The 14,564-nt window shown below is 38.6% G+C and overlaps 1 protein-coding gene across 1 annotated transcript in view; it reads right to left on the bottom strand.

The window, feature by feature from the left end:
* Positions 1–11,153, bottom strand: part of LOC117539332 (collagen alpha-1(XVIII) chain-like) — a 48,829-nt gene extending 37,676 nt beyond the window's left edge. The window contains exon 1 of the mRNA XM_034205480.1: positions 10,923–11,153. Coding sequence (XP_034061371.1) covers positions 10,923–11,013 — 91 coding nt within the window. The 5' untranslated portion in view covers positions 11,014–11,153. The remainder of the gene's footprint in view (positions 1–10,922) is intronic.
* Between the last annotated feature and the right edge of the window lie 3,411 nt (positions 11,154–14,564).

The raw sequence follows: 14,564 nt of genomic DNA, 5'->3' as shown, positions 1-14,564 counted from the left end.
ATTATGCACACATACATATGCAAACAGCTGTATACAGTACATTCCAGCACCACAGCTGCACATTAACCATAGGGAAGTCTGTCTTCATCACAAAACAGTTATATAGCATCCGTTTTTAGCTACTTTGTCATAGAGCATTGAGAAATATTAGAAAAAAAGGATTAAATCTCCCCTAACCACAAATAATCACCATGGCAACCAGATTTCTCAAGAGCTGTCAGAGGATTAATGAGTGAGTAAGGGTGTTTGCAGCATTGATTAATACGAATATTTGCCAAAGACACATTTGGAAGTGACTGCATGCTTCCTGGTAAAGTTGTATCATTTAACTGCTATTGTGTATAAGTGACTTTATAATCCAATCTAATTTCAAGTAATCGTATTTCAAGACAATTGAAATGCTCCTTTTAGATTTGAAGGACCCACAGAAACCCTGAAGTTGCTGTGTGTTCCTTCCTAAGCCTGCAAAAACATCACTCTGCATTCAACTTAACTAAGGCCCTTGTTACGGCTGTTGATTAAACATCTCCATATATGGAATAAAGTGAGGATATGGTGATAAAGAGTTCAGGATTTTATCACAGTCACTTGCATTTCCATCTTTACAACTGCACTCAAACACTAAATCATACAAAAAGGTACGCATACTTTCAGAGCCATTTCTATTTATTTGTTGAGACTTTCTCCTCATCTACTGGTCTTATGAAAAGTTCCAGGATGATGGGAGCACATGTTTCTGAGGGACAGAAACTCTCCGGTTAATTGGTGTATCATGTTTCGGTCTCTTCTCCCACAGGGATACTAAACAGTTCACACGCTTACATGTATGTTCTCTCACTGTGAAACACACTGAGGAAGCACAGGCTCAATATTTACACCGTGAGCTCATGTGTTCTGGTACTTTGTGGAAGTATTATTTTAGTTAGTGGCAGAGTTGTTAAGTGAAGAGACATTTTGGGCACTTACAGTATCATGAAAAAGTGAGAGAATGAATGTGAGGCATTAAAGGTAAAGGCTGCACAATGTTAGGAAAATATTTAAAAAAGATATTAAATTGTAGTATATTTCTTCTGCTTTACTGATAACAACTACTGCTTGTTGAATTGAAAAAAATAAGGGAAAATAAATACTGATACTCATTTCTAACCTTTCAGGATATGTTTATCACACAGGGTTACATGGTGTGAATAAAATAATAATAAATTGTGCAGCCATATGTGTGATACAATCGTAGATACACAACAGTAATATTTAGTGATACTTGAGGCGGGGAAGTTTGCAAATTACGTGTCTCATATTCACAGTACCCTTATGAACCAGCAGATGGCAGCAGAGACATATATAGTATGCTACTGGGATGTTCATAGGTTTTAATGGGAAGTTAAAGGGGACAAAAGTGTGCAAATAGAGAAAATGTGTTATTTTCTATCAGTGAGTCAGATTATACATCAGTACTATCATTATTAAAAATGCATTATCATACAATCTATTTCACCAGAAGTATTTTTATGAGCTGAGCTGGGCCTACTGTAAACTGTGATTTCCCGTAACCAGAAACACAACAACCCTATATGTGGTTAAAAATCCTCTTAAACTAATCTGCTCTTTCTACATTTCTCTGGGTATTTGACGGGAAAAGCACTCCAAACTGCAACCATAAGCCCTAACCTCATTTGTATAGCACAAGTATTTTCATGCAGGAACAAAACATTCATTGTGTGCTATTTCTCTATAGTGTCTAGACTCTAGAGCAGTGGTTCCCAAACTTTTTGTGCCCAAGGCACACCAAAGGACAAGTAAAAATCTCAAGGCACACCTATTGTGCAAAATAGCCCTTATAACACGTGTTATCACTCATATCATGTAAAATATCTGTAAACGTGCATAATTATGCCAAATAAAATGTGACAAAGACAACTATATTACGAAATATTTCAGAAATGAATTTGAAACTTTATCAAATTAGGCTTCATCAAAGCAGCAACACACTCATTTAAACCAGACAGGTCACAAAATTAAAAATGAGGCAAAGAAAACTCAGCAGAAATGCAGCACAGAGAACTGTCAATGCAAAGGAAGCTGCATTGTCCATGGTCCTGAACTACAAATTATAAATTATAAATGTATTACTTTTAAAAAAGTAATATATTACACTACTTCGTTACTATCTACATAAAGTAACTAGTTACTTTACTCGCCGAGCACATAAGAACTGCGCATGCGTGAGTGGCAATAACTTTTCTTACCAGCAGGCGGCGGTAGTGTGTATTTGTCATTCAAAATAGGCAACAACTGGAAGACAGAGAAGAAGAACAGACATAAACAAATAGCTGTGCGGTAGCTTCACCTTAGCATGTGTTCTTTGCAGGTGTTTGTTGAGGTTTGACCACGTGGTGTTTCCAGCAGTGGATAACAGCTTCTGGCCTGGACACAGTTTGCACCTCACCGTCACATTCCTGTCTATTCTTCGGACAAACTCAAAGTAATGGGCATACCTCCACCCCTCGAGAGTTATCGCTGACTCAGCCATGTTTATGCAGCACTGCACGTGGAGATGTGGATGCGCAAGTCACGCAGATTACGTACATATAAACCTACAAAGTACTGATAGTAAATAAAAAAAAATATTATTTTTGTGTAGTTGTATATTGCAATAATAACGTATGGTTGTCACAAAATACCACGGCACACCCGGACTTGCCTCACGGCACACCATTTGGGAACCACTGCTCTAGAGTACTATTAATTATTACTTTTTATATTGCCAACAAATACATGTTTTGCTTCAGTTTTCAATGCAGTATAACTTGAAAAAAGAGGAGAAATGTTGCCACCTGTTTTATAAAGTCTGTTGATTACCTAAGGAGTGTCTGCACCAAATCTGTCCCAATATGTGTTTAAATGTCACAGTATCAATAACCTCGAAATCTTTTCCATCCTGGCAGTAAATCACTGCCTATCACTGACTGATGGTCTATCTTTATTTTCCAGTGAGCAAATAACTCAAATTCTTCAAACCGAAGCAGCAAAAGAAGTGTCCCGTGGGGCGTCTTGGCAGAAAGCGGAGCAGAAATCAACAGCCATGACACTCCTCCCCCCCTCCTCCCCCCTAATCCTTACACCCTGCGGTATGTCGAAGTGGGGTTATTGGCACGGACAAAAGCGTGGCATTTTCAGACGAGAGGGTGTGAGACGGTTCCCTTATGGAGCCTCAATGCATGATTCATTTATATCAGGGGGGGGGGGGGGGACAGTGGACTTCTTGTGAGGGGAATCCTAATCTACTGAAAGGGGGCATTTGTTGTAGAAAGATGGATGATAAACGGGGGTAAATATGGTAGATAATTCTGAGTAAATGAGAAGTTTTGTTCCAGAATGAGGAGATTAAGTGGCCCACGGTGGGAAATTAAAAGCAATGATGGAGATCAAAGGACATTTTAGTCAATTCAAAGGGAGATTTTTCTAGGACTCTCACCTGTCAGACGTACATTTTTGCACAATGAGTCAGAAGCGGTGTGACATTCAAGGCCTCGTAACTTCAGGCTTCAGGTGAGTTAAATTCCTGCCTCTCAGATACTGTACTCCAGGGCAAGTACTGCTGTAAAAACTCATCCAGAGCAGCTACTTTACAAAGTTAACCGCCCGACTTTTGTCCAAAATATGACGTCAACACTGAAATTAAAGCCGATTCAAAATGGATTTAGACCATTCCTCTGTTTAATTGTGAAACGACTTATACTCATTTGAAAAGAACGACGGGCCTCATTTCACATGTCAATCCTTCCAGGAATTCACTGGACTGACTAAATATCGTGCAGTAGAGTGTGTGGACGCAAAAAAGGGATGTAAGTTGCAAATGTGTTTTGACTTGCAAATAAAGAGTGTAGATAATATGTGTACATGTGATTTTAACTATCACATAACTTAAAGGCTTGTTATGCTTCCATTATTCCCTCAAATGTTCCTTTTATGAACGGTTTAAAACAAACACATACAACTTGATACAAGAAAAGCCTTTATGTTTTAAGGAGAGAAATCAGTTTTAAATGCTGAACACTCCTGCTCCACTTTGGTGAATAGCCTACTTTAAATACCTATGTGTGAGTGAGCTTTCTCAGCATATTGTTAGGGACAGGTCTTTTGGATTTATGTCTTAAGAAACATTTTCGTATTTTGCCTGTATTAGACAGTGATAATACAGCATAGAAAATGGGGAATAAATACATTTGCTGTGCTCGTTTAACTTATGTATCTTGAGTGTGAATAGAGTCTGTTATGTTCCCGAAATGACGATGAGATAAATAATGTTTTGTTCGAAAAGAGACCGAGAAAACAAGTTTGTACCAACAACAAAAAAGAGCATAATAAATGTGTCTCAATTAACCAAAATGCGACATTTATTCTCACATATCTAATGACGTTTCTCCTTATAAAGCGTAACACTCCCATCAAATGTCCTCTTATCCCTGAAAACACAATTTGTCCACTATGGAAAAGTAGATCTCTATACAGTGAATCTGCACACAGTGAGCTTCTTCTGTGTCTTCTGAGCTAATGAATAGCAGCATGCATCTGTCTTATAGAGGACTGTGACCCCCCTGGCAGCTGGCCAGCCCCCCATCTGGATCATATGGGCACACAGAGTCTGTTTGGCCCCTCCGAAGTACAAATGATTAAAGACTGATGCTGCTGCCTTCATGGGAAACAAGATGAGTCAGAGCTGCTGGGGGATTTTTAACCACATATAGGGTTGTTGTGTTTCTGGTTGCGGGAAATCACAGTTTACAGTAGGCCCAGCACAGCTCATAAAAATACCTCTGGTGAAATAGATTGTATGATAATGCATTTTAATCATGATAAGAGCAAACACACAATGATAAATGAGAATGTTCTGCAGACAATTATCCAAAAACCCTCCTCTTAATACTGAGTACTGATGTATAATCTGACTCACTGATAGAAAATAACACATTTTCTCTATTTGCACACTTTTGTCCCCTTTAACTTCCCATTAAAACCTATGAACATCCCAGTAGCATGCTATATATGTCTCTGCTGCCATCTGCTGGTTCATAAGGGTACTGTGAATATGAGACACGTAATTTGCAAACTTCCCCGCCTCAAGTATCACTAAATCTTACCGTTGTGTATCTACGATTGTATCACACATATGGCTGCACAATTTATTATTATTTTATTCACACCATGTAACCCTGTGTGATAAACATATCCTGAAAGGTTAGAAATGAGTATCAGTATTTATTTTTCCCTTATTTTTTCAATTCAACAAGCAGTAGTTGTTATCAGTAAAGCAGAATTTAATATATTTTCAAAATACAGAAACACAGAGACGTTTGCTTCAGTACACTTTGTATTTGTTAGCGAGAAATTAGTGAGCCAACAAATACTGCTGTGAACACAACGCTCCTGTTTCAGAGAGGTATCATGTGTATTCAGGTTTAAGGAGGGTACTTTAGGCTTTTATATGAAACTAGCTGCAGGGTACAGTTCATCTGCATTCACCTGCACAAACCTGTGGACATTTAGGAGAGTCAAAAACAGCTGCTTATTAAGAACTGTACTACAAAAAGGTTTCCATTTCCTGTAGTGTGTTCTATAGGTTTTTGTGCATGTAAAAAGTCTGCAAAAGCAAAAAAAGGCTATCATTTTTGCATTATTATTCAAAAACAGGGATTGTTTTTTGTACCAAACACTGATTTTTGTATATGTTTGCATCATTTGTAGGCCTGTGCAGGACCACAATACCCATTATTGGGAGATTGCGGCATGAATCCATGTCCTAATTTTTTTAAATCCGTTTAAATTAGGGATGCCAGCGATTATTCGATTATTCGTTACAGTCTCCATAATCGAAAATTATTTTTAAAATTCGATTTTATTTATATATATTTTTTTATTATTATTTATGTTTTTTTTTTCTGGCTTAGTTTCAACCAAAATATAGACTAATGCTAATAATAGTAATAGTATTAATAATTGTAAAATCGATTAAAATCGATTATTATTCGCCAGGGCTGTCCGATTTTCTTTTGATCATGGTCAGTGAGTTTGTGATCTGATTCTAGCTCCTACATTTAGAAATCAAGCTGAAATGGACCCTCCTTTATTTGTACGTCAGTGGCTGATTAGATCTCAAAGAGCGGAGCAGGTGGGAGAAACAAAACCACAGTCAACACAGTATCACCAGTATCACCAGTATCATCAGTATCATCTCTTTTCACCAGCTGGAAGTCACCATTCTGCAGCTGGGAAAACATCACATTCCCATTAACAGAGAAAAGCTCCTGAGAGCCGGTTGTTTGGGAAGTTGGAAGATGGAAAGCAAAACATCCTCCATGAGATCGTGCACTGGAACACTTCCGCTGTCAACCCTACAGAGAGAGGTAGAAAACACCCACATGTAGGGAGCATGTGAAGGCATCATTGTTCACATTGTGTTCAAAAGTGCTCTTTTTAAAAGCTGTCGTTACTGATAGAGGGTTTTGTTTGTTAACACGCTGCTGAAGTAACAACACACTGAAACACCCTAGTATAGTGTTGACTATTGTTGCTTTCACTTAATATTTATGATGATCAGTAAGGTGGAAATAAAGACTAAGTGGGTACAAGGAAATTACAGAGCACATTGTGGTATTCTTAGGAATGTACATCAATACTGAAATTCAGCTTTTAAAACCAGAAAAGTCAACACTTACAATATTGCTCTATCCAAAATCTAAGACAATATCTCAAAGCATAATTGCCTACTACTGCCATACTTTTGTTCTACTTTTACATAAGTATTACATCTGTAAATATCATATTTAATGCAGCAGAGACTTGATTTCTAGTCAGATCCAAACAGAAAGTCTTCACTACAGCACACCATGATTATCATTCAACTGAGAGAAAACCCCACACTGATTTCAAGTAATAGCCTGCTTTGTTTTTACGTAAATAAATATCTGTTGTGCTGCCAATCGATCTTACAAACCAGGAGTTAAGATAATAAAACAGCCAATTTTGGGAAAGAACATCTGCTGTGCGGGAAATAGGGTTATTAATGTTATCATTTAGTGCAGGGGTGTCAAACTCAATTTCATCACGGACCACATTCGCATAATGGTTGCACTCAAAGGGCTGGTTGTAACTTTAAGACTAAAATACATAAATATGTAATATATATAAAATAATGTATTATATTACATCATTCTTCTGCATTGGATTATTATCGGATAGGGTAATAACTTCATAATTAACTACGTCTGAAAGCAGAAGTCTAGGGCAAATAATTGCAAGTCTCTTCAGTGAGAATGTCACAAAATGATTTTAAAATACACTTTGAAAAGAAAAGCCAATTCTGAGAAAAAAGGCATATTTAGAAGAAAAAAAGGAAAATCTGAGAAAAAAGTCAAATTTGAGCTCCATGGCAACCTGCTTCTGTAAATCGCCATGTAACCGTATAACAAACATATTATATTCTTTGCAAGCTCTTGTGGGGCCACATCAAATTAAGTCGCGGGCCGGATTTGGCCCCCGGGCCTTGAGTTTGACACCCCTGATTTAGTGTATAAAATGTCTTATTTTGTGCAACAAACAATACAAAACCCAAAGGAATTACATTTCTAATGCTATTAAAGAAAAAGGCAGCTTGATAAATCCTTCTGTTAAAGGATCCATTTGGTCGACTTATACTAAATAATTGATCTACACGTCTTTTAAATGCTAGTTTCATTCATAATTGTGTGCAAATCATGTTCTTTTGTGAGTTATCACACTCCATTATAAATAAATCCTTCATGAAAGTAGTTCTACCGTCGTTTCTAAAACAAATAAATACAGACAAGTGAAAAATGTCCGCATTAGTGATGGTGGAAATTGCCTCAAGTTCAGACAGGCTGAACCAGATGTGCATGCAGGGAAGAAAAGGTAAAAGTATGAGATAAACATCCTTCTGATGTAATTATCCCACATGTAAGAATCGTTTACATCACCATGCAGTTATGGGAACAGCTACTCATTTTGAACATGGGTTTTATTAGCATTTGTCGTCTGTTCTGATCAAATATAGCGTCATATATCAGGGACCACCCAGGGGAACGTCTGCTTTGGTTAGTGCTTACATGTGATGTAAACACAGTAAATCTGAGTTATATCTGCTCAACATGGAGAAAGAAAACAAAGAGGTTGTTGTACATTCCTATGAGAGGCTTGTAGGAAGAATACAACACTGTAAATGATCCTTTATGAAGCTCTACGAGGACTTTTGCTATTTCCACTCTCACAATCCTCTACTTCACTCATTCATTTCCTACAATTCCCAGAACACCTTTCAAACCAGATGCATTTACACTTAAATCTGCACTGTAAATATATCCTAGCAAATGTCATGTTGTAAAAATAGTAATAAATATTAGGGCCGGGACTTTAACGCGTTAATTAAGATTAATTAATTACACAAAAATTAACGCGTTAAAAAAATTAACGCATTTTAATCGCACTTATTTTTGCACCGCGGAACGTTTCTCACTGGATGAGTTTCAGGCGTACCGATTATACTGGAGCACCAACTAACGTTCATGACTTCAGACAACAACAAACCACAGTGAACAACAGTGGGAAATGTTGTTTTAAAAAACGGACGGATGGAAGCGTCGATAAGAGCACGGTTGTGTGCAAATTATGCAAAAAGGAATTCGCATATCACCGCAGCACATCAAGCCTCAAGTATCACCTCAATGCAAAACATATAGCAGCTAGCGTGGAAGCTAGCGTGGACGTTAGCCTCTTTTATCGCGTTCACACCAAAAAGAGCCGGTACTAAAATTAGTTCATGAGAACCTTTTTACCCCCACGAAAGTCCCTGCTAGAGAGCAGAGAGCTGCTAGAGAGCAGGGACTTTCGTACGGCTCTCTTGTGAGAAAAGAGCTATATTTCTGATTGGCTGGGCGGATTGCAAACCACGCCCCGTAAAACTCCCAAAAAGTTTTGTGAAGCCGCCATTTAATTATCCTCGCATTAGCATTATTAGCATTAGCCCAGCGCAGAAACGCAGAGAGACTAACTTATGGCAACACAAAATAAAACATGGGAGCGGTGGAGATGAGGAGGTGTCGGTGTTCTGGCGATTTACTCGGAAGGCTTCAGTAGAAGCTGCTGGGACTCCCAGCAGCTTCTACTGAAGCCAGTCCCCAACTCCGGGGACTTCCGGCCGGGGACTTTGGGCGGCAGTATACGCCGTGAAGTGGTTTGCGGCCTGCCAGTAAACCCAAAGCAGAAGAAGAAGTGACGTCAGCGGCTTCATTTGCCTAATCCTCCCCCAGGTTCAAAGAGTTCTCATGAACCTTTGTGGGAAAAGTACTGCGGTGTGAATGCGCCTAATGGTATACTAAAATCCATGTGAAAAAAATTGCTTCTCACTGTTCTCAGGTCAAATATTTATATTTGATTAAAAATGCGATTAATTTCGATTAATTAATTACAAAGCCTCTAATTAATTAGATTAATTTTTTTAATCGAGTCCCGGCCCTAATAAATATACAATAAGAGTAATAAAAAAAAACATTTGTTTCAAATGTGTACACTTCACACAAGCCTGAATTCTTGTGTGAAGTGTGTCAGAGTTTCTGCTCTGTGTCTCTACATGAATGAGTGGGCATGCATGCCTGTGTGTGTGTGTGTGTGTGTGTGTGTGTGTGTGTGTGTGTGTGTGTGTGTGTGTGTGTGTGTGTGTACAATTGTGCGATGAAGTGTATCTGTTTCTCTGCGAGGGCATGAAGTGCCCTGAAGGAGGGAAAATCTGAACAAACCGCAAATTACCACCCTCTATATACAAAGCTCGCACACACACACACACACACACACACATATAGCATCACACACACACACTGTAACACACGCTCAGTCTACTGTACTGTTCTGCAACACAATGGAAAGCACAAGTAACATTCCTCCCCTGCTTAGAACATTATTTCTTAAATCTGTAACAAATGGTTCAGAGGGTTCCTGGGCAAAAGTCTGTTGAGTATTAACATTTCTCGTTTAAAAAGTTAAGGACATTTCTACTAAGAGACACGACACAACTCCCAAGAGGGGTTAAAAAGACAAGAAAAGAGACACAAATGAATGAATAAGGGGCAAATTGACAAAATAAGACAACATAACCAAAAAATACATCACAAATGAGGAAGAGGCAAAAATGACCACAAGTGACACAAAATGTCAAAAAACAACGACAACGATGCACACAAAAAAAACGCAACAAAGACAAAAATGAGAAGCAAATCTATAAAAGCTCAAACAACCACAAACATATGCAAACAACCTGTGAATGTGCATTTGTTTTTCTATAAAGAAGAAAAAAGGTGGCCTCCAGATGTCTGTGCAGCGGCCCATTGATCTCCATGCTCAAAATGGGCAAACGTTAACAGACGTATCAGAAACCTGAAGCTAATCAACTAATAATGCCAAGTCATCAAATACAGAATAGTTAGAGGATGAATACGCGCAGGTCTGTGCATGATTTAATGAATAAGAGGTTATCAAAGACTTTTAACAAACCAAACAAAGACTAGTGACAGTGAGGAGGTACATGAGAGGAGATGCTGAGAGAGACAAGTCCAGACAGTCTCATCAACCACAGCCTCATTCCTGCCCGAGACGAGCTTCAGATCAAGTGTCAGCACAAATGCTCATTATTCACAGCGCAAGTGAATGATAATGTGTGAATATTAAATACAAATTAAAAAGTATGGAGGTTTTCTCTTGTGTTGGAGACAATTACATTAAAAATATATATAACATTTACAGCATTTTAAGACGTTTTTTCTGCACTTTTTCAACAATATTCCTGTTTTGCAGTATTTTGTATTATTAAAAATGGACATACATAAGGAAAAAGTAAATGAACAGCATGAACTCACCTGTTCGCTGAGGTTGTATCTGTCTGACCAGCAGCAGCAGGAGGATGCAGGTCTGCAAAGTCCACATGGAGCACCTGTCCCGTGAACGCATCCTTCAAGTGTTTTTCTGTTTATTTTTTGACAAAAATGTAAATGGAATCCGTTCAGAGTGTCATCTCCAGCGGGGAAGGTCAATCTCGGAGAAGTTGCTCAGCCTCTTGTCTACCTGTGGAGGGCGCGTGCACCTTGACGCACAGCAGCGTGAAAATGAGCTCAGCTCAGCGTCAATCTGGAGGGCACTTCCTGGATCGGCTTTTCAAAATAAAACTCCTCTGATATTCGGTGGACATTTTTTTGGCTTCCTCAGTAGTCAGCATGGATAGAACTGGCTCAAAGAATGCTATACAATTCAACATTTTATTGAATAACTTTGACTTTTTAAATGTAATATCAGACTCTGAAACTTTGACTTCTTTGACATGATGGTGATTAACTTTACAAACTATAGAGAAACCAAGAAGTAGGACATGATATCTAATCTTACCGTATTTTATCTAAACTATAATATTTAATAGACAATGTTCAATAATGTGTTAAACTGGAGGGAACTTCCTGCATGTGTTTCTTTTCTTTTTTTTAAGTAAAAGCACTATGATCAGCACAAAGTTGACATTGGATAAAGAAAGCACAAAAATATCAGATTACATCAATGATCACAGACATTTCACTTTACAGTATGTTTAAAAAATACAATAAAAATGATAAGAAAATATAATAGGAGTGAAAATATTACATCAACTTTGATTTTCCCACTGCTTGTATTCAGAAGGAGACTCCTCCGTTACTTGTGAACTTAATCTGCCGTTCATCAGTTTGCAGTGAACCTTCAAAGGCCTCCAAATTAACTGACTTTATGAGGTTTTAAAAACTGTTCCCTCGGGCTCTAAAGCTGTTCAACTCACAGTGAGCAACAGAGCTGACAGAAACAGGGCAGACGTTTTCTCTTTTGAGTGGAAAATTGGTGCTTCAATTACATTTAGGTGAGCAGTGAGGAGTCTCAGATGAACCCATGCAGCACAATGTCACCCAGGTGAGATATAATAATAATACATTTTATTTCTATAGCGCTTTTCTTGAACCCAAAGACGCTTGATGACCTTGTTAATATAATAACCTTCTTTAATGGTCACACATGCAGAGCACACAGCACACACAGTGAAATGTGTTCTCTGCTTTTAACCCACCCTAGTACCAGGAGTCTAGGAGCAGTGGGTAGTTATTGTACAGCGCCTGGGGAGCAATGGGAGTGAGGGGGGGTGTCTGGTGCCTTGCTCAAGGGCACCACGGCAGGGCAGGAAGTGGACTGGGACCTCTCCAAGTAGCAGTCCACCCCACACTCCATATTTAGGTCTGTTCGGGGACTTGAACCAGCAACCCTACAGCTCCCAGTCCAAGCCCCTACTGACTGAGCCACTGCTGGACTTAACCTTTGCGAAGTGCACAAGGCATGAGAAATAAGCCATTATTAAACAAGTAAAGCCTTTTAATAAGAAGTATATGCCAACAATGTTTTAGATAATGGGAGAAAAGTGGTTCAAAACTTCACTCTAAAGATTTTAACATGAGAAAAAAAGATTGTGAGAAAAAACATTTATCAGTTGATCTTTATGTAGGAAAATAAGTGAATATACCCAATGCCTACAGTTAGGAGGTACAACATTATTTAACTTGAATATTTACACTTTATTTATCTTCTACTCCCACATTACGCTGTAGTTATTTTACTACATTTTTCTGACAGGTTGTGCAATAAAGACATACAATATGATTCAATATCACAGATGAAACCATGCAGCAGTTTATGAAGTTGTTCAAATGGGCTCCACCTTGAAACAACTTTAGAAAATATAAGTGCAATGTGTTGAGTTCACATAAATAAAGTAGCATTTTCAAAGCAGGGTGTGACAGCTTGGTATAATAAACGTTCAGGGAAATCTCACTACCAAGCCCGGCAAACAGCTTCTAAATGCACCTCGTGGTGGGATTCTGTGAGCATAAAATGAGATGAAATGAGAATTGCTCCATGCTTCATGACGATCAGCATCACAGAGTGAGGCTGATGTAAGTGTTCCATGAGTTGAATTCTCTGTTCAGACATGTTGGCCTGCAGTGTGCCACCTGTCTGCGGCCTGGACTAAAAAAGAGCATTCCTTAAAGAGAGAAAGGCTTCTCATGATGACAGACGCTGCAAAACGACCCTCCTCCAACACACACACACACACACACACACACACACACACACACACACACACACACACACACACACACACACACACACACACACACACACACACACACACACACACACACACACACACACACACACACACACACACACACATACACACACACACACACACACACACACATCCATTTGTAGAAGCTTTGTATCCGTTTTGGATCTCCTTAAGTGCCTGTTTGTGGTTGTTTTGTGTCTCTTTGTGATAAGATAAGACAAGCCTTCTTTAATCCCTGTAGGGGAAATAAGATGTTTCAGCAACAGAAATAAGATGGTTGTGATTATAGTTAAGTGTCTCTTTGTGATGATCTTTTTAAGTTATTTCTTGTCTTCTCTCCCTAATTGTTTTGTGTCCGTTTTGCCGTTTCATTGCCTTTTTGTATTCATTTTGAGTCTCTTCGAGTTACATCATGTAGGTGAAGGTTAAAGGGGCCCCTGACAGTTTGGGCCCTTCTCTTTTGCCCATTCAGTAATCCATCTATGGTTTTATCCATTTACACTAAACAACAAGAAGCTGCTCTTTCTTTGTTTCTCATCGCTCAGTAGGCGTGAGGTGAGTGTGATAGAGTTTGTCAGAACATGCCCTCCCCAACACAGAAAAAAATACCTTTGACACTTCTGGATCTCCGGCTCTTCGCCTCACTGTTAATCCTGTGTGCACACGTAAAACAAAGTCCACTTTTCGCCACCGGCTTGAGTCACACTTCAAATGAAAATTCCATCCATCTTGACTCTTTGCTCTCAGCTGTCAGCGCTCAGGAAGAAACATCCTGAACGCAGCACTTAAGTTGTAAATAAAAGGCAACCATCACAAAAGCCTGTCATCTTTTCTCACAGGGGATATTGTGCTCTGTCAGGTGAAGTACACTTTTTTTCATTTTTAAGCAGGAAGGCGGGTTAGAAATGTGACAAACATCCTGATCCATCATGTTAAGGACGACTGAAGATATTAACAAAACTACAGGAAGTAACCTCCTTATGGATGTCAAAGGAATAAATCAAGCTCTTTTTAAATCAGAACATGTCCAAAAGACCTGCTCTGCATGTTGTGGACAGCCCACTAGATTAACAAAACACTCATTTTGTAATATGCGTCATGTTTAAAAGCAATTATTGTTTTATGCACCCTCTGAATCTGATGTTTTCAAAGATGTAATTGCATATTTTTTGCATTAAAAGTATCCCCACAATCGATTGCTTGTAAAAGTGTTGCTTGAAGAATCTACACCAAAACGGAGACTTCAATTATAATAACAATAAAGCTTTATTTATACAGCACTTTTCATAAATTCCCCTCAGATTATTTGTTAAGAACTTTACAGGTACATGCAGCAACATATTTTAACAGGTTAAGAGACACAAGG

Source organism: Gymnodraco acuticeps, unplaced genomic scaffold, assembly GCF_902827175.1.
Source record: "Gymnodraco acuticeps unplaced genomic scaffold, fGymAcu1.1, whole genome shotgun sequence".
Classification (NCBI taxonomy): domain Eukaryota; kingdom Metazoa; phylum Chordata; class Actinopteri; order Perciformes; family Bathydraconidae; genus Gymnodraco; species Gymnodraco acuticeps.
Note: the sequence above shows the minus strand (reverse complement) of the source record. Positions and strands in the feature narration are given on the sequence as shown.